We start from the raw sequence: 22,185 nt of genomic DNA on the forward strand, positions 1-22,185 counted from the left end.
AAAAGTGGTGGTAAGAGGGGAAACATTATAAATCTTTTTAGCTTGGTTCATGAATATTAATTAGGTGATGTAACATCAACAGTGCTTCTTCCTGAAGAGCAGGTTCTAGGTGCAAGCATTCAAGATTATGAGATCGTTCAGTTCATGGATGAAGCAACCTGTTGCTTGTCACTGTTTTGTACTTTGCCCCTGACTAAACTATACAGTGTGTAGCAGGGGAAATACTATAAAGATCAGTTTAAAATGGTATATCATAGTTTTGTTTTTCTAATGTATTATGTTTATTCATAGCTTATTCACACACTGTTAGAATGGTCCCTAGCTTTCACTGGGGTGGTATCTTTTAAAAAAAATACATCTTTGCACCTTAAGTGTTCATACTAGTACCTCAGAGGTACATCCTGGTACCAAATATTAGTAGCAAATGTATGCATATCTTAAATGGTACATATTTTGACCTTTTTAAAGGGTACTGCATGCCCAATCGACAATGTTTCTGACAGTGTAATTTAATAAAAATAAATAGTTTATATGATAAAATATTATTTTTACTTTCATAATTATTATTTATAGTTCACTTTAAAAAAAATACACAGCACTCGACACTGGCTGAAAAACAGGTTTCCCAACCTGTAAAACAACACCTAAGCTTTCTCCAAGAAAATACCTAATGACTTCACTTCATAAAGAAACTGAATGAAATCCAGATGAAAGGGCTTACTAAAGTAAAACATTTATATCTGAATGATAAGTTTTGGAATCCATTCAGCTGATCTCCGGGTCTGGCGTTTTAGCATAGCTTAGCACAATACATAGAGTCTGATTAGTCTAATAGCATCACGCCTAAAAAAAACCCAGAGGGAGTTTCAATATTTTTCCTATTTCAAACTTGACTCTTCTGTAGTTACATCGTGGACCAAGCCCAACGGAAAATCAAAAGTTGCGATTTTCTTTGCCAATATGTCTAGGAACTATACTCTCATTCTGGCGTAATAATCAAGGACTTTGCTGCTGTAACATGGCTGCAGGAGGCGCAATTATATTATGCAGCAGAAGAAAATAGTCCCCTTAGTAACTTTCAATGGCAGGGGACTATTTTCGGGTCCTGCGTAATATCATTGTGCCTGCTGCACGCATGGTAAGAATCAAATGTTTAACTCTAGGGGAGCTGGAAAATTAGCAAATTAGAGTGTCCCTTTAAGTGTGTGATCCACACAGATAGCCAGCGTTTGCATGTCACGGGTCATATGTTTCAGTTTAATAGGGTCCAAACAAAGTTAAGGACGCATGGTCTTGCAAAGCATAGTTTATTTGACTCGTACGTGTACACAGACGTTCGACGCTTGCGACAAAATGCAACACATCTCCTGGGCTACATACTACATTCTCTTATGCGTACAACGTAGACAAGGTTTCAAAAATCTGGTGGGGCCCAAACAGTACACGCAAACTTCTCCGATGACAAAAATAGCGTCACATGCACTATAGACGGTTTCATCAGACGCTGTCGTGGTTACTGGTTACGAGTCTGGACTCTGTTTGTTTAATGGTCTGGCTAGTGGCCGAACTGAATTCTGGAACAAATGATTCGTTGAAAATAACCTAAAGACGAGGGGAGATGGCGATCATGGATCACCACTATGTAAAGGGAGGATAGGCAGCTGATCTGTAGTTGTATACATTATATAGTACACATTTTACATGGTAACATTTAGGGCTGTCACGGTTATGAAATTTGGCTGACGGTTAATTGTTAAATAAATTATGACGATTAATTACCTATTTATTGCTATTGACATTTAATTCTCATAAATTTTTTTGTTTATGAAATAATTTTCACAGATTGTTGTTGTTATTTAAATTAAATCTTTTGCAAGGTTTATCTGGCAGTACACATAACACATTTTTAAAAGTAATCTGATACTGTCTCGTTTATACAGACGCTGCAGCTCCCCCTTGTGTTTTTTAGAGAGATGTGCAATCATCGCGGTGATCATCGTTGGCTGACTCTCCTGGGGAGGAAAACCCCCCCTAGGAGAAAAACCCAGTTTTCCCACTGGGTTTTTCTCCTAGGTTTTTTTTTATCAAACAGTTGCGATGAGACGATTATTTAATCATTGTGACAGCCCTAGTAACATTAGCTTAGTGTAGTTTTTGATACGCTTTAGCTATGATTTAAACTAAGGTAATCTACTTGTTGTTTATTTTGCTCATTATCAGAAATAAACTACTCGAAAAGGACTCTGTTGTTATTGAATCTTTTCCCAAGTTTACCGTAAGTTACGTTTGTTCCATGAAAGCTGTTTGTTTATGTTGTTACTGCTAAAACCGTCTATACGCAGACCCTCAGCTTTTAGTCTGAACGAAAGGTGTTTTTGGTTCAATGAATTTGTTTGGTGTTGTTGCAGAAAGAAAGACGTCAAAGCAGTGGTCCAGTGGAACGCAATTCATATTTTAAACACGAGGGATAGTTTTGCTTCAGCTCGCTTGAACTTTACAAAAATAAACAGGATTGCTACCTTGATCTGACTTCGGACGTGCGAGAGAGAGAGAGAGAGAGAGAATAAAAGAGAAAGAGGCATCACAATGCAGCTGATTTTATAGTTACTTTAAACAAGAGAGATAGTTTGCTAGCCTAGAAATCTAGACGCACCCTAGCGGCCGCAAAATATATTTGCAGCCAGGGTTTAGTCTAGGCACTCACAATACACTTAACAGCTCCAAAAACCAAAATTTGGTCAGGCCAATCACATCGTGTGTAGCGTCTGTGGGGCGGGCTTAACATGATGACGACAGAACTGCCTGCGACAGTTCCTACTTGAAAACAAAGAATGGCTGCTGCTGCTGGCGAACAGCTTTCTTTTGAAGCGGCTTTGGCCGCGACTCTGGAGGACTTAGACTTATGTTTTTCTTTGAGTGAAGAGCAAATAACCCTATTGAAGTCCTTTTTAAGCAAGAAAGATGTGTTTGGAGTTTTGCCGACTGGTTACGGTAAAAGTTTAATATACCAATTAGCTCCACTGGTGGGGAAACGCATGGGACTCATACGTCACCTTCTTCGTTGCTCTGATTGGTCATAGCGCTATCCTATTGCGTGCATTGCGTTGCATTGAGCCGTTTGTGTGAAGAGTTGCCAGACCTTACATCTTGATGTAGGTCTGGCTAACCAGGCTAATAGTTTGCCTCAGCTCACTTGAAATGCATAAAATGTAACAAATAAATAAGGATTACTACTTTGAGTTCAGACTTTGACAGGTGTGAGAGCGCGTGTATGTACAAGAGAGGCGCTACAGTGCAGTAAACGCGCTGGATTTATAACACAAACGAAATGACAGAAACGGAATGTGGCAGACTATTTGAATGAACGCCATTATTCTGTTTTTGCAATCGAAATATGCAAAAAGTCGAAATTACGTTTCTTATTATATGACTCTTTTAATGTTTATCTTTGAGCTTCAGAAACCTAAAAAAATTTAAGTTATTCTTTTATATTCTTCAGTACGTTTCCCTAATATTTCTTCATAATGCATCACAGCATCTGCTCTTCCTGTCAGCATGGCTGAAGTCAGTGAAGGTGTGAATTCTCAGGTCAGTCGGCTTTGCAGGACTTTAATTAGGCCAGACTGTCATCCTTATATGCGGGCTCTCAGGGCTCCGGGCCGCAGGGATGTCACACAAGTTGACTGTCCCCGATGTGCTTTCATAGAGAGGAAGTGAAACATTAATTTTGAGAAAGAAAGTTCACTCTGCTGTTTCAGTTTTTGTTAAAAATTTAATTTGTGAGTCTCTGATAAAGATACTTAGTATGCATGCCATGGGTAAAACATTTTTGTAGATATTTAGAGACGTGAGAGAGAGTGAGTGGACATGATAACATTTAGAAAAGCTTTTAGGTAAAAGCTTAAAGGCGGAGTGCACAATGTTTGAAAACTAGTGTTGATATTTGAAATCACCTAAAACAACGCGCCCCTACCCCAATAGAATCTGGACCTTCTTTTGATAGACCCGCCCCACACATACGCAACCCAGGCAATAATGTCAGTTAGAGGGCACGCCCCTTACTGCTGATTGGCTACAAGTGTGTTTTGGTAGTCTGCCAGACTCACTTTTCCAAAGCGTTTTCTGATATTGTACACTCCTTATTTAAAGGTAACATTAAGCAGTCAGTCAGTGGCCGTGGGCAGGGCTTTATCAGTGTGACATCACATTTACAAGAGTGTCGAACGCACAGCCTTGCAAAGTATAGTTTATTTGACTGGTACGTGTATGGAAACGTTCAACACATGTGCGCATTGCGACAAAATGCAGTGCATTTTCTAGTCTACATACTACATTGTCCTGTATGCGCAACCTACGCGTACAATGTAAACCCGCAGGGTTTATCCAGCATTGCACATTCTATACGCGCTCTTCTGAAGACAAAACCTGTGTCACATGCAGTGTATGCCGACCCCTGGACTAAACTTTGCCCTTAAACGTGACATTTCTAAGACTTTTTTGATATGTGAAATAAATCTTTAGTGGCCCCAGAGTACACAGGTGAAGTTTTAGCTCTAAATACCATATAGATAATTTATTATAGCATGTTAAAATTGCCACTTTGTAGGTGTGAGCAAAAATGTGCGTTTTTTTGGGTGTGTCCTTTAAAATGCAAATGAGCTGATCTCTGCACTAAATGGCGTTGCGGTGGTTGGATAGTGCAGATTTAGGGCTGGTATTATCCCCCACTGACATCACAAGAGGAGCCAAATTTCCACAAAGTTATTTTTTCCACATGCTTGCAGAGAATGGTTTACCAAAACTAAGTTACTTGGTTGATCTTTTTCACAAGTTGATAGAAGCACTGGGGACCCAATTATAGCACTGAAACATGGAAAAAAGTTAGATTTTCATGATATGTCCCCTTTAACAAGAGAGTTGAATCAGCATGTCTAACCGTGGGTTCACACCAGCCGTGTTTGAGGCGTCAAGTTTGCCGCTTGAACATTTTGAGTTTACTCGCTTCATTCACGTGTGAAATTCTAGTCATTTATAGATTCACGTGGATATTTGTGTCATGGGAGGGGCTTCTGTGACTCCGCTCGCTTCCTGTAATCACTTTACTACTAGCGCAAGCTCCTGATCGGTTAACGCGGTGCGTTTTTACACCAAAGTTCAAGTTTTTTAACTCGTGCGTTTGCCGCGGCAAAGCTCAATTCGCGCGAATGAGGCGGAGCGTGTCTAAACGCCTTATTCGCGCCGCGAGACCTCTAGATGGGCGTCAACGCGTCTTCACATTGACTTAACATTGAATTCACTCGCACTTGACGCCTCTAACAGGGCTAGTCTGAACGTAGCATAAAGAGACTGCTTTGGTTTAATGGAGGTTAAAAAAGAAGTAAATTTTTTCTTTGTAGGATTGTTGTGTTCACACACTGCCAACACACATTTATCTCCAAACACCTTGTAAAAGTGTTTTTTGGATATGTGCCCTTTAAGAAGATTTGATGTAAACCACTCTTTAATCTCAATTGTCAGATTTCTTTCAAGCTGAAAGCAGCCGGTTATGTGGAAATAACATTTGATCAGTCTTGTATATCAACAGTTTAGTAATTTCCTTTCTACATTAAGCATGCATGCATATGAAGCAGATCAAAAAGTGTGCTAGGTTGGCTCACGGTGTCTCTCTCTGTTTACTCTGTGTCCGGGTCTGTCTGCTCTTGACATTTTCCTCTGCTTTAGATGACAGCGTTTTTATCTTTTGTCACTTTATCAGCTCAGCACCATCCAAACTCCAAATGACATGTCTGCTGGGAAGAGTGATGGAGAGTCTCGCAGACAGAGCGTTCTCTTTTGTGAGATTTGTATTGCAGCCACTGTGATACAAACAAATAAAATGCATAATTAAAAAATGAATCTTACATTTACATATTTAGCAGATGCTTTAATCAAAAGCGATGTATGCATTGCAAGGTTTTCATTTTTTTATCAATATTTGTGTTTCCTAGTTTCGAACTGACTCATGACCTTTTGCGCTGCTAACACAATGAATCAAATGAATACATTTCATGCTTACAATTTCTTAAAGGGCACATGAAACTAACTGATCAGTAGAGGAGTCACGTTGGGGCAAACTGATGTGAAGCAACAACTTATGATACGCTGACACTTGTCTTTAATGACTGCTCGTGCTTTGCTGTATATCATTGTGTTTTGACGCACTGATGGGATTCACAAAACTGCAGCAATTATATTGCCACACAGTTCGGCGTATCGCTTTGAACCTTCTGTGATATTTGGTCTTGACAGTGAAGAATGATAATCTCTGTCTGTGTGTCTCTGTCCTCCTCAGGTTACAGTGTTATCTGCTCTGCAGGCAGTAAAGGTGTCTCCACTCATAGAAAAAGTCAATGATCACAAGGATTTCAAGAAACTTCTCAGGACCCGAACTAATGTTCTTGTCCTGTACACTAAGTCAGGTTAGTCATCTTTTTGTTACTGCAGTGTAAGTGATGCAATAAATGTTTCAGCGCTTATAGCTGATCAGAAACTATTTTATATAAAACACAGATGATGTGATACTGGTGCAATCCATTGCAAATGGACTTTGGTCTTGTTATACATTCTTAACATGCATGCAAAATCTTGTGTAATTTTGATATTTGGCTGGGGTATACCTTTAAAGGAACATGCTGACTTTTTGGGACTTTAGCTTATTCCCCGTATCCCCTAGAGTTAGATAAGTCCATACATACCTTTTTCATCTCCGTGCGTCCCGTAACTCTGTCAGATGCACCCAACGCTAGCCTAGCTTAGCACAAAGACTAGAAGTAAATGGCTCCAGCTAGCATACTGCTCCTAATAAGTGACAAAATAACCGCAATATTTTACTAATCATAGGTTGTGATTTGTATAGTCACAGCGTGTACAAATAACAAGGTCATATGAGACACAGCCATCTTTTAACAGAATACATACTGGGAACTATATTCTCAAAAGGCGAAGCACTGCTACAGGTGCTGCGAGAAAATCACTCAGTGCTTCTTAGACAGAGTTACGGCATGCACGGAGATGAAAAAGGTATGTATGGCAGGGTTTCCTGCAGCACTTTGCAGTTCGGGCGGCCCGCCTAAGTTGGGAAACCTTACCACCTTAACTAGGTCGTCCAAAAAAAATTATAATTTCACTGCACAAAAGGCCATCAAGTGCATCTCGGAGATTAGCATGGACGCGCTTCACACCGCGAGCGGGTACGCATGCCACACGGACGAAATGAGAGAAGGACGTGGTCTGTCACTGTCTGGAGGATAACTAGCCAGTTGATAAAACGCGTGTCCATGAGAACTGTATGTTTTGGGTTTATTTAAGCCTGTTATTGTATTAGTCTATAGTTCTTGCAAATTTAAAGTAAGTTAGCTGGTGATTTTGTTGTTTGAGCAACCTGCTAGCTAGGTTGCACGTGCCTGTTGATTCTATATAATTGTTAAGCTCTCTTGCTCACATTATTTATGTGCATTATTAACATGCTACAGTAGTTACACTCCTTTAAGATAATGTAATTAATAGTGGGAAATAATCAGTTTTTACAATTTTCGCAATCTATCATCGTTCGCCAGACGTTCTACAACATCTGCTTCAGTTTGTGTTTATAAACCCTTCAGTGTCACTTCATCACACAGCTATTCCCGTTAGAGCTAAAAACATTTAATTCATTAATAATCTGGTATGTGTTCATTTTCTGTCATAGTTTCTTCAAAATTAAGTTTTATTTGAGTGTTTTTAATAAAAATATTTTCATTTTCATCATGACGCGTACGTCATGCCCTTTGATTGCCACCCCCCTAGCCACACCCACCTGCCCAAACCTACCCCCTTAACTAAAAAAAATTCTGCGGGAAACCCTGTATGGATCTAACTCTGGGGGATACGGTGAATAAGCTAAAGTCCCAAAAAGTTGGCGTGTTTCTTTAAGTTACTTTCAATTGTCTGTGTCAGCCAAACTGGGCACATTATTCTTCACGTAGCTAAGCTATAAACATATCAAATTTTATTTTCTCAGCAAGGTTTTTCTCAAACAGTAACTCTGCTTTGACAGTTGACCTAAAGAAAAGAAAACTTTTTTTCTTTGTTGTCACACTGGCGCCCCCCCTTTAAGCAATACTGAAAATGCAACACAGACAATGTCAAATAAATCTTCAAGAGTACGATTGTTTAGTTTTAGCTCAAAATACCATATAGATCATTTATTATAGCATTTTAAAATTGCCACTTGTACAATTGTACATTTTTGGGTGTGTCCTTTTAAATGCAAATGAGTTGATCTCCGCACTAAATGGCAGTGCCGTGGTTGGATAGTGCAGATTAAGAGGTGGTGTTATCCCCTTCTGACATCACAAATTATGCACTTAACCAGACCTTTTATGCACATTCCAGGTGCAGAATTGATGCGCCTAAATCATACTGTGCTTCCTGGGCACAGCATTGATGCACTAGAAGCATCCTCACATGGGAATTCAATCCTCGCTCCGCAATGGAAAGTTAAGTTCATAACTGTTAAAACACAGAGAATAGATGCATCGTGTGCTCAGCACATACTGAATTGCATCCATCCAACAGCTTACTGAGACTTTATAAAGCATGTATTGCTGAAACACATCACAAAACTGTGAACTATGTGAGGAGTTTGGTTCCAAAACGCAATGAATCCATTTTGACAAATTTTGGTAAAAACGTGTTTTCTATACCAAGAAAGTGACTAGATGAAAAACACTTTTTCTGTTACAAACTTTCACATAGCATCTTTAGGTTATAAAAACATAAAAAATTCAAATCCATAACTTGATTTTCAAAGATTTATTTTAAAAACTGATTATTTTTTCCACAAAATGCAATAAATCCATGATAAGTTTTTATTCAAAATGCTATAAATCTATTGAATCAATCGCCTATATAAATGTGCATTCATCTTTGCCATGTTATATTCATTTAGTTGACTAGTTGTACACACTAATTAAAAATATAAACATTAATGGCATTAATCAAAACACTTACTTTGTCATATTAAGATCACTGTCATTGCGGTTACTTGGCGTCGTCGCTGTAAAATGTTTTTGGTCCTGCTCGATTTTCGTTGACTTTGAGTAAAATTATGGAAAGTTTCTCATAAGATCCTCTGGGGTCAATGTGTTAGCATGAGAAGCTTGATGCTGTCGGGAGAACAAGCGGCCGTCTCCCGAGTGCCTCTCAGGGAAATTATTAGATGCTGATGATGCCTTACGTTTCTTTCCTATCACAGAAAACCATCACAGGTTTTATCAATGCTATTAAAGTATTATTTTGTTTTGTTTGTTGATCACGAAGTACAAAGTAGATGAGGAAAACTAGGACTCCGTGTACTCAGCGCGTCCGCCATTGTTTGTTTACATTGCGTGACTGGTGGTGGGCTGTAATATCAGAAATGGATTTATTGCGTTCTGTAAAAAAGGGGGAGTGGCGTTTATCGCATTTTGGGAAAAAAGGGAGAAAAGATGACAGAATAACACGGCGGATATTGGATTTTGCGTAAAATTAAGAATTTACTTTTAACTACTGACCTGATATAATACTGATTTTGGCAGTAACTCATTTTTTTCAAAAATGGCGTTTATTGCGTTTTGGAACCAAACTCTTCATGTAGTACTTCATTTTAGGAATGGAGTCTGAGTCACCATTTCTGAGTTTAGGAATTTTTGGGCGGGCTTAATAACATGGCTTGATGACGTACTAAAGCATGACCCCCCAACACAACCACAAATATCCATTCAGGTTATAGCAGTATTTGAAAGTTGAAGGAGATGGTGGCTTTCTCGCGAGTGGGCGTGGTTTAGCACAGACAGCAGACACGCCCCCAGCATTTGTTTAAAGAAAATTCTGCCTATTTTTCCAAGATTTTCATAACTTATTTTATTTCGTTTTTATTTTTCAAATTTAGCTGGGTGGTTAAAAACACTTTTTTCTGTAGTGTGACAAACTGAGAACAAATTTAATATCAGACTTTGCAGGAAATAATTCAGTGCAACATATGTGTACCCTATGGATGAACAGTCCATAAACATAAACAACCCCCTCCATCCTTAAAGCGAAAAAATAGCCTCTCAAGGTCTTGCTGTTCAAGATTGATGCCTTTCATAATTCATGATCAATTTCAACCACATGAGATCATTGGATAAGACTGTGTATCGAACAGTTCATTTGATTGATAGCAGACTACTGCTGCTCGTCCAATGAAACATTTCAGCACTCTGTTTACATGCCCCGCCCCCTGTCTATTTTCCCCCATTAGGTGCATCTTTGGTGCATTGCTAACCATAACAGTCCTTTTATGTATTCCAACAAGGTGTGGTCCAATAAAAGCTTTATGTCAGTCCGATTATTTAGCCTTGCATTTGTCAAATCACAGTAAAATTTCATTCTTTCAAAATCTTGCCTCAAAATACTATAGTAAACGTTAGCATGTTCTTTAGTCTTCCACGTTGTGGTAGCAAATATTAACTCAATTCAATTTTATTTATATTGCGCTGGAAGCAGGAGAAAACACAGAAAAATAAGTACAGCAGCTAAGATTAAACTGTACTAGTGAGCGTAATAATAATGTAATGTATGGAAGAGAGTTCTAAGTTAAGCCAATGTCTGCCTGTTGAAAAAAAAATCAAGCTTAGGTCAATGAATTTTTTATTCAATTAAAACCCAAGATCTAATACGCAATGACATGTAGAACCTGTTTATGTTTTCAGAAATGATTGCCACTTTTACCTTGACTGATGTGAGCAATGAAAAGAAAAGCAGAATGTTGATTCAGAGTCTTCAGTTATTTAGTAGATCTCAGACCGACAGAAATGTGAAAGCTAGTAAATCACACTCAGGTACTTTTATCCTGAGCTTCAGGAGCTCTCATCTGGCAGTAAGGCTTATAAAAACATTGTCATCCTTTACATTTTTGTATGTTTCAAATGTAATTTGGCATGAGTGTTGTTGATTTTAGCTTCCTTGCTTTGAAACTACATTGATGTATAGCTCTAGCGACATTTATGTTTTTATCACCCAATAAACACTAAGCATTATGTTCCACCGTCGACAACAGCAATTCCTCACCATCCGTGTTGCGCTTATGATGAATGTGCGACAGTCCAGCAATGTCCACATATATTTAATAGCGTGGTTGCATTTTATGTGTGATTTTTATGCGAGATATTTTTTCACACTAATAAAAAAACTGCAATTTCTGGACAGCTGGACCCATATACACACCAAAAACTGTGTGATTGCACCTTCTGTCTCTGATGAACTCGTCTATAAATCATACAGCCTTTACAAAAGCGAATACTTGTATAAGCTCCAGTGGTTTGCCTGAACATGCTAGACTATCATGCTTAAAAAAAAATGAATTGGAAGGTCAAGTAGAGCACACTGCATTGTGGGATACAATACAGCATTATTTATTTTTTGCCTCAAATGTAGAAGGTTTTCATGTATTTTATAACTACAGTGTACAATACATTCTTTATATTGCAGAAAGTACTGTAGTGCTGGACTGTAAAATTTATATCAAGGTATTTTTCAAAATTATGCTGGTTTCACGTTATATGACAGATTTTTTCCATGCATGACCGGGTGTTAACCAGGGGTGGAGCCAGACATTGTAGACATAGGGGCTTAGACCAAATCAAGGGGTTTTAAAGCATGGTCCCCTGCTAATATTTTTTCTCCATTTATGGCAGCTTTAAAAAGTATTTAAACATTTTTTTATCCTAATTTTGGAAAAGAGAAGTTAAAGTGTCATTGTCAAAATTTGTTATGTTACAGTTTCAAAATCAATACAGAGAACACAGAAAGATTCTCTTTATTGTCACTCTCTCTGCCTGTGATCTCTCTCCACCCTCCTCTCTCCCTTTTTGCACTGACAATTAACACACATAAGGATATTTGAAGGAGTGTTCCATTTTCTTAAAAGAAAAATCCAGATAATTTATCATCCAAAATGTTGATGTCTTTCTTTGTTCAGTCGGGAAGAAATTATGTTTTTTGAGGGGGGTGTTGCGGAGTTTTTCTCATTTTGATGGACTTTATTGGACACCAGCACTTGGCGCTTGGCTCAACACATGGCGGTTTTTTTCGGCGGAGTTTCAAATGACTATAAACAATCCCAAACGAGGCATAAGGGTCTAATCTAGCGAAACGATTGTCATTTTTGACAAGAATAAGGGATATGCTCTTTTGGGCTAGAACTTTTCGTCTGGGTCCGGTCCGGCGCGACCTAGCGTAAATGCGTAGTGACGTAGAGAGGTCACGTGTTACATATATAAAACGCAAATTTGCGGACCATTGTAAACAATAAACTGACACAAAGACATTAATTAGTATCATTTGACATACAACAACGTCGGAACGGTCCTCTTTCAACACACTTGTAAACACTGGGGCGGAGTTTCGCGTTCGTCCTCTGTCAGTGTTTCCCATACATAGGCTCTACTTGGGCGGTGCGCCCAGGTAAATTGCGACCCGCCCAGGTAAAAAAAATCACTTTACGAATTTCTGTATTTTCTGAACTCGACTGGATGACCCGTGATTTGGAGAGAGCGAGAGATAGAAAGGTGGGGGCCGGGTGACCGTGAAGATGATGCACGCGTCATAAATTCATCATCCAGCGCGGCAAACTGGATCAACTGCAGCACATACTGAGGTAACTGAGCAGCCAGGGAACTACACTGCGACCAAAATGGTTGCATATGCTTATATGCATATGTGTTTATAGCATCCAAGTTGGCTTCATTTTGCGTGCAAGCACGTTGTGTCTCTCCCGTTGAGTGTCCGTTCACGTGCTCTCTGTTTCTCAATGAATTGGGTGCGACGCGAAGCAACCTCAGTGTCACATTGTATCCTTTCATGTTTCTGAACTTGAGCAGAGTTTTACCATTAGAGGTCTTTCTTCACTGAGGACGCGGGACCCGTACGGTTCCGGGTTTATATTTTAAATGGTCAGTCGGGTCCGGGTCGGTCCTAGTTCATTACTTCGGGTCCCAAGTCTGATTAATATTGTGTGTAAAACCCGAGTCGATTGGAGAACGGCCGCCAGCGCAAAGCTCGAGTGCTGTTTCAGCGTGCCTCCGGTTTCTTTGGCGATAACAGCTGGCTCTTGTCACGACCACGCGTCGCTTCATTTTTTCTTTATCCCATTTTTTTATAATCTTACAATTAATAGACCATATCTTACTAAAATCTAAACAGTTTGCACAGAGATTGTAGCAAAAAGCAGTGCTAATACTGAATGAGCAAAGCTCTAGCTGACTCAGGATATAAAAAACGCAAAGCTGTAATGTAAAGTCTGTCATCGGGACAGCAAGTAGACTTTTAAATCTGAAATAATGAGTGGATTAAGCTTTTTTAATCGGCAAAAGAGAAATAGAAAGCAGAAGCAGTAAAAGTGCCTAACTAATAGAAATTATTAACATTATAACATCAGTCACATTTATAATCTATAGACCTGCACTGTCTATTAATATACTGTACATAGTATTGTATTATATTGAGTTTGATAAAAGGGGTCATCAAATTGCTTCATATATCAGTGCAAAAACAAAGTGTTTTCGTGGTGCTTTAACAAACAGTGTCAGCTTTGTTTATGGCAAAGAAAGTTTGGGGTGGTTAGATTAATGAACTATAATGTGAAATTAATATTAATGTTTAAAAAATTAAAGTATTGTGTTGTGTCACACATAATTAGTTCTTTGTCACATGTATAGTAGACCATTTTTTGTCGGTGGATATAATGATTGCCCTTTTCACGAGCTACCACCACAAGTAAATTTCAGATCTGTGGGAAACACTGTCTGTGACCTCTTGGCGTCATGGGGTATTGCGTGGGGTCGCGCTGGCGCATCACGACCGGATCTGGGTGGGAGGTTGTGGTTTGGAGGTGCATATTTTTTATTTGTCTTGTCGGGGATGACGGTCGTTTCGCTGGATGACATCCTTGTGCCTCGTTTGGGATCGTTTGTGGTCCTTTGAGGCTCCGTTGAAAAAAACTGTTAAGTGTTGAGTTAAGTATTAAATGTTGGGCTCTATTAAAGTCCATTAAAATGAGAAAAATCCTGCAATGTTTTCCTCAACAAAAAAAAACGTTCTTCTCGACTGAACAAAGAAAGACATCAACATTTTGGATGACATGGTGGTGAGTGAACTGTCTGGATTTTTCTTTTGAGAAAATGGAATATTCCTTTAATTGTAAAAGATTGAGGATTCACATTTTATAACTGTCTATCAATGTATAAATGCATATGGACAAAACCTAAGCTGCCTAAGTAACTATTCTCACCTTCTTACTTCTGACGTCATAAAAAAATAAATCTTACATCCATCTATAAAAAAGGGATATGTACAATGAGCAAGGTTTTATCAAAGTATTAATTCACTGTAATTAAATGTATTTTAAAATATAATGTTATCAACAACAGTGTGCAGCAGAGCATACAGACTAGATCAGAGCGCTAACATTAGCCGTTAGCCATGCAGATAATATATCAGTTGACGCTATTTAACAGTATTTACATCACATAACTATAAATATACACTTAGGCTACAGTAATAACGAATGCACTGTAATAACAAAGACACTTTGAAAATGTGTTTACTGTTGGGAGATTCAGAATATAGAGGGTATGCATTGACGTCACTTTTCCACGTGACCATGAGAGACGTGGCAAAACGTGCAACAAAATGGCTGGTTTTCATAGCGGCTGCTGTGAAAATGCCAGTAAAACGGACTATTATCAGATTAAATTGAATTTAGTTGGACTTGATAGCAGAGGTGGACAACACTTAGTTACATTAGTTACATTTTCCAAGCATTTGTGCTTTATTAGGTTGTTTGTCTTGGGAAAAACATTACTTCACTACATTCTAAAGCATAGAATCATACTGTGTATTCTTTAATATTGCATATTAAAATTTATTTAATACCTAATTACATTAAAATTGTGTACTTTAACTTGAGTAAAAGTACGTTAGTGTACTTAAATATTACATGTATAACAAAAAAACTATTATTTATTAAATGTAATAGAGTAAAAATTATGATAATATGCTTTGGAATGTATGTTTTCCAAAGAAAAACACTGATAAAATACAAATACTTGACAAAATACTTTTAAGTAGAAAGTAAAACCTCTCCTTGATAGTGACCCTAGCAACTTGTCAACCCACCTTTGGTCTGTGGATGTTGGAATGAACGATCAATTTGCTTCTCCTTTCTGTGTTTTTTTGGCAGCAAGCAGATAGTGAGGAGATGTTTGCTGCATGTAACAAAAAATGTTTTATGGTCTAAAACGCGTGAATTCGCTTAGAGCACCTTTAATTTGCCCTCAACTCACATCTCTCATTCGTTTTCAGTGGAGTGGGGGACCGGAGAGTTTAAAGCTAAATGCAGCCACCTAGTGTACTGGATGAATTCATTTTACAGAGCTAAAAAGATTCGGGGCTTTTGAAAAAACATTCAGGGCTTGAGCCCCAGAAGCCACCCCCTCGCTCCGCCCATGGTGTTAACCACATTTTCTACTGACTGAAAATGGAAATTATGTGTGCTAGACGTACTGTACTGTAAATACAGATTTGCACTGCATTGTACTTACTGTATAGTAATGACAAAGTCTACAATTTTACTAATTTGTGCTTTTGTGTCCTCAGCTACGTCTGGAGATGGCTATCTGAAGCTTCTTTCTGATGTTGCCCAGGCTGTGAAAGGTCAGGGCACCATCGCCTGGGTGAATTGTGGGTAAGTTTCAATTGATCATTTACAGTAGCTTTCCTATTTAAGCCTGAGGTTTCCTGAGATTGTTGACTTTGACAAGCTCTGTGTCACTCCAGGAGTCTAGAGTTTCGGGTTTTTTTCGACATGCCAGCAGCCCTTGGTTAAAACAGTTGTTGAGCTGTCTAATGAAATATTAACTAGTGGCGGCATAGCTTGGTTGTGTATTTAAGAGGAAAGCTCAATTATTACGTCACTGGATATATGCATGCACATTTGCAATGGTATGCACAAAATTGAGCATAAAAATTACTACTACAATACATAACAATGCTTTATATCAGTCACAAAACATGCTAGCAATGGCAAAAGTTTGATTACTATGGAATGCATGTACTAAACGGATATAAACAAAAGACCCAAATGCAAGCCAGTTCCGGTAAATGTGAAAGTCGGCACACCTCTGATCTACTGGCTGTTCTTCAACGTGATGCCCAGTTGATGCCTGACCAACGACCACCGGCAGAACCCGCTTAATCTCCTTATCCGCAATGTGTATATATATATTAGGGCTGTCAATAGATTAAAAAAATTAATCTAGATTAATCGCATGATTTCATGAGTTAACTGCGATTAATCGCACATTTTTATCCATTCTAAATTTACCCTAATTTAACACTTTTCAGGTTTTTAATATTCTAATCATATATACATATATAGATGCTTTATGGAAATGTATGTTAACAACAGCCTGTTTACATTTTTAACAGATTCACCAGCCATTGTTTTGTATATGAATTTTCCTTTCAGAAGATTTTTCTTTCTCCATTTTTGTTTGCTGGTGCATCATTTGTGACCTGTGCTGGCAAGTTGAGTCGGAATTAGCAAATTAAAAAAAAAAAGTTGTTCATATTTTGACATTCTCTATTAAAACATAGAACAATGCATGATTTGTTGAAATATAACAAAATATGACAGAACTACACGTGTTTGAAGTTGAAAGAGTCAAATTACCACAAACATTTCCACATCCATACATTATATTATCACATCAATACCTTAAAATCACTGATTAAACTAATAGATTTAGCACACACAAAGCAAAAACATCATCAATGTATGTTCAACTTTTTTTCCTTTTGTTTGATTGACATTGAGACAGACTGCTTAAAATCTAAGTGATCTAATATAATGTTATACATCAGATATTTTTACCCAACAGTTAACCAAACATTTACTTAAAACATAACATTATAGAGCCTACCTGCGTGAATTCTTATCAAAACAGATATTTGTAAAACTTTAATTTTGTGTAGATGTCTATATATCCGGGTCGCGCACTCGCGCGTCTGTGTGCACGCGCTTCAGATATCAGTCAGTCAGCGTGAGGGGATCGCTTTTGAGTCTTGTCGCTCTTAATAACTCTTTAACATTAATCAGGTACCGAACTTTATCTCTCTTAATGACTATTTTAACATCAAGCAAGTCCTGCAGTCTATTTTATAAGTCATGCATAAAAGCGAAACCAAAATTAATTGAGACGCATTTTTGTATTAGATTAAGCATTAGGAGGACGGTAACGTTACACCTCTCAGACGTATAAATAAAGATCATATCAGATGTCCAACGAGCATTTAGAGCATTGGATTTGGTAGACAATTTGCTTAATGTTCTTATTTCTATGAAAACCTTTTACTCATTTAGAGAGAGTCACATTTGTCTGTGTCTCTGTTCATTCAACTATGGGCTGGACCAAGGGTCAAACAGAAATTGCGCGTTGCGTTAATTTCCGTTAATAAAATTAGTGGCGTTAAAATGAATTTGCGTTAACGCGTTATTAACGCGTTAATTTTGACAGCCCTAATATATATATATATATATATATATATATATATATATATATATCTCCCAAGGGTTTTTCCCTCCTAGGACTTTTTTTACTTCCCCGGCTAAAAAGTCCGGGGGTTTATTTCTCCTAGGGGGTTTTCAAACCCGGGGAGGCAGCCTTCTTGGGCTTAACTTAGCACCCTCTTCAATACGTTAAATTAGTAATACGCTCGCTTATAATGTAGATTCACAGCCGCAGCAAATTTAGCTGCTTGTGCTATCGTGTATTATGTTGTGCTATCTGTCGATTTTCTGTGCTTTTCACTGTTTCTATTAATGTAAAGCTGCTTTGATACAATTACCAAATTGTAAAAAGCGCTATATAAATAAAATTGAATTGAATTTTAAATAAATGCGTTAATTAAAATACCAGTTCAGCTCATGCACCTGGCACAGCTCAGCGTTTCTGTCTGTCTGCTTTGAGAAGAGACGAGTCTACATATTTTTTTCTCTGTGGACAAGAACTGGGTCATGGATTGAACAGTGTCCGTATGCAACGAAATGGGAATGTCAGAATCTTGGAAACGGAATGATCCAATGTCATTTATCACTGAATAAATAAGGTGACATGATTTTTACAAATATTGTTTAGATAAGAAGCCAGTTTTACTGAGAGGCTTGCACTTTAAGATTTGCAATTTGCGATCTTGATTCAGCACGTTCGCTGCACTGCACATCTAATTGAGCTTCCCACCTGTCAGACAGGGCGCCCCTCTTTGCACACCTCGCTCAGACCGCCCTTTGAGGCGTTACGTGGGCCATGCTTAACACTAATGATGTCGTCTCATGCAGCCGGGTGAGGACGGTTGCTGTCAGAAATGTAATTTAACTTCATCTCTTTGAATTTCCATTAGCATGGAAGATCTGATCATTTAGATCAGTTCTGAGTCTTCTCTGCTCCTATTTGTCTTTATGTAATACATTTTCATGCTCATTATCGTTCAAGAGAGTCATGTCAATAGGGAGATGTGGTTTTCAGGAAATTTGTAGGTGTATGTGGGATGTCAGAGGAAAGGGGTTATTGTGAGTCTTTTTTGTTTTCAGGTTCTGATATCCATAGAGGCTAGAGAGGAGAGGGCTTTGTTTTGGTTTGGCTCTTTGTCAAAGATAAGGTTATCTATTACTGAGTGTTCACATGGATGACATTGGTTTGATTTAAAATATGGTGGGTGGGGTACAGGGTTACAGATTCATTGTTTCGGCGACCAGCCTTTGCCAAGGTTCAAGACACATTTGTGTCAGAAAAACATCATATGAACGGAAACATGGCATTTTTGTATTGTTACACTCCTAATATTTATAAAGCCGTGCACAAACAAGTGTCCAGAAACATGATCCTTTGCGGTATTGCTAAATAAATAGTCTGTTTGATCAGGTTCTCATTTTTCACATACTGTAAAAGGTAACACAATAACATTACACGATTATGAATCTTAAATTCATATTAGCAGCAGATCCCATAGTCCTTTAACTTCTAAAGTGATTTAAAAGGAGCAATCATTCTTACTGTCTGATTCAAGTGTCTGTCAATGGATGATAAATGCTTAAATGTGCTACTGAATATCTAATTGGATGGTTTTGTTGTGAGTTTAAAAGTTCCTGAGCTGTTATCTGGTCTGATGTTTAATTTTATAAACCAAGATTACAGCTATATGTCAGTGTATGTAATCAGGAGTGGGGACATACACTCACCTAAAGGATTATTAGGAACATCTGTTTAATTTCTCATTAATGCAATGGTGTAATGGTGTGGGGGATGTTTTCTTGGCACACTTTAGGCCCCTTAGTGCCAATTGAGCATCGTTTAAATGCCACGGCCTACCTGAGCATTGTTTCTGACCATGTCCATCCCTATATGACCACCATGTACCCATCCTCTGATGGCTACTTACAGCAGGATAATGCATCATGTCACAAAGCTCGAATCATTTCAAATTGGTTTCTTGAACATGACAATGAGTTCACTGTATCTCAACCCAATAGGGCATCTTTGGGATGTGGTGGAACGGGAGCTTTGTGACCTGGATGTGCATCCCACAAAATAATCTCCATCAACTGCAGGATGCTATCCTATCAATATGGGCCAACATTTCTAAAGAATGCTTTCAGCACCTTGTTGAATCAATGCCACAGGCAGTTCTGAAGGCGAAAGGGGGTCAAACACAGTATTAGTATGGTGTTCCTAATAATCCTTTAGATGAGTGTATATATTTGTCAGTTGAATGGATGAAATTAAAAAGTTGGTTGGATGTGTGTGTGTGCTACAGTGTCTCCACAGTGCACAACCTCACACATACAATGCAAAACTTCTTAAGTGTATAAAGTTGTATTTTTTCTAATAATTTAACGGCCTGTCATCAATTTTTCCTTGAGTAATTGAAATGCCTTATTTTTACAAATGTAACTTTTCCATCTATGCTCATAATTTCTTTTTATGCAATATGGAATAGACTGAAGTAAAGACAGCTGAACATGTTGTCCGTCAGGAAACTGTAGCAGCGGCCCTTACATTAGCTTATTGCTGTGGTCATCTGTCGCTTCCCATGAACGGTCGTGTATTGCTGGAAGAGCAATTTATTTAATGTCTCGGGACATTAATTGTATCACTTCAAGTTTTTGGCTGCATCAATTTGCATGACAAATGCCCCTGGAGGGCTCAGTTTATAATAGAATAATGTGATTATAATCCTTGTTGAGCATAATTTGCTATGACTTAATGCCTGCTTTTGCTTTAGAGTTTGCACAAAAAAGTATGAAGTTAATTGATTGTGCTTGTAGACTTTGTACCGGACATGGTTGCTGTATACTTTGCTCTGGATTTTTCTTTGCATTACAGCAGGGTTGTGCACCCTTTAATATTAAACTAAGAATGGTTTAAAGTAGCAGTCTGAATTTAAATAAGTATGAACTACCCATAAACATATCAACCTATTGGATTATTTTCAGAAGCATAGCAATTAATTTGATAATTATGTTATACATTTTTAATATTTAAATGAATTTATTTCTTATTATATTTAACAAATGCACAATTTAATGGAAGATAGTGAAATATTGCTTACATTTTAGCCTAAGGGTTTTAAATTGGAGCATGATTCAACAAAATCCTTTGTTGGCTATATTGAATTTTTTTAATTACAAATCAGTAAATTTCTCTTCCTGGTTTACCAATTCAGCATCCCGTCGAGTGTCTCCATTTCAGTATAAAAATCCAGTGCATTATTAAAAGACCCAGTTCTTATATTCTGAAACTTGCCGAACTCAACACTGCTTTTTATATGACTGAGAGTTTATATATCTTTCTCTGTGTTTTTTACCTCAGAGATTCAGAAGGCCGTAAACTCTGTAAAAAAGTCAAGGTAGACCCCAGCTCGAAAACCAAAGGAGTCGAAGTCCTGCATTACAAGTAAGAACAGTCTCTGTCAAAAGATCAATGTAAAGATGACTGTTGAAGGTTATATTGGATTATTACTGAGAAGCTGCAGCTCTAGGCATTCATCTTTTAGTGTTGTGTTGCTTACAGGGATGGGACCTTCCACATCGAATACAACAGACCAGCCACATTTAAGGTAACTTCTTAGTCATTGCTTAGTCAAACGTAGTCAAAATCAGTCTTTTTATGAGTGTAGCCTCTTTCAGAAACACTATCAGTGACCCTAGCCGTGTCCCAATCAAATTCTGGATGCTTGAAAGGACGCGTCCTTTGAAGGCGAGGACTCCGCCATTGAAGGTTGCAACCTCCACAGTCCGTTAAGAGAACTGAAATGAGATGGTCTAGCATTCAGAGGATCCATATAATTGTGTCACCTGCTGTATGCGCCCACTCGGCCTGTTATCGGGACACAGCAGAGATGTTTTTGACTTATAAATATGGAAAAATTATTTATTTTACATAGTGATGCACCGATGTGAAAATTTTGGCCGATGCCGATAACCGATATGACCCTTGTCTGTTATGGCCGATACCTATATTTGCCGATGCCGATATCTCTGTATAAAAAACACATTTTAATGATAATCAAATAAAGAGCTATTTTCCAAAACATTTTTTTTACTTTTGTAATTTATTCCCAGAAATGACTGATTGGGCACCTTTACCCATGTGCAAAAGGTCATCAATTAGCTGATTGATATGTAAGCTTTTTCTTTGTAAGCTTCGGGATGCTTATTTTTAAGTGGGTGATCAAATTGATTGTGTTGAACAATTTGTCCCGAACTCCCCCTCGTATCACCCGGCCCTCACTCTCATTGCATACAGCAGCAGGGGTGTCCAGACTTTTTTGTGTGGTGATCTACTTTTAAAATGATAAAGCAGACAAAATCTACATGCTAAAAAAACACTTTAAATGCGTGGACTATACTGCATATATCTCTACATTAAATTTAGGGCTGTCACCATTACTCTATTTTTTTGAGAAGTTAAAAAAATTTCATGTCGAGTACTGTATAAAATAGCGGAGATACGGTTTAGTAAAACAAACTAGAAAGAAAATGACAATAGTATCAGAAGCATATAAATCAGCACAATGCTGCAGCTCTCT

General features: G+C 38.0%; 1 protein-coding gene across 1 annotated transcript in view; it reads left to right on the forward strand.

The window, feature by feature from the left end:
- The window catches only part of pdia5 (protein disulfide isomerase family A, member 5), an 88,285-nt gene that overhangs the window by 5,803 nt on the left and 60,297 nt on the right, over positions 1-22,185 (forward strand). Inside the window, exons 2-5 of the mRNA XM_055214859.2 lie at positions 6,332-6,458; positions 15,697-15,784; positions 20,967-21,050; positions 21,168-21,213. Coding sequence (XP_055070834.2) covers positions 6,332-6,458; positions 15,697-15,784; positions 20,967-21,050; positions 21,168-21,213 — 345 coding nt within the window. The remainder of the gene's footprint in view (positions 1-6,331; positions 6,459-15,696; positions 15,785-20,966; positions 21,051-21,167; positions 21,214-22,185) is intronic.

Source organism: Misgurnus anguillicaudatus, chromosome 17 (assembly GCF_027580225.2).
Source record: "Misgurnus anguillicaudatus chromosome 17, ASM2758022v2, whole genome shotgun sequence".
NCBI lineage: Eukaryota > Metazoa > Chordata > Actinopteri > Cypriniformes > Cobitidae > Misgurnus > Misgurnus anguillicaudatus.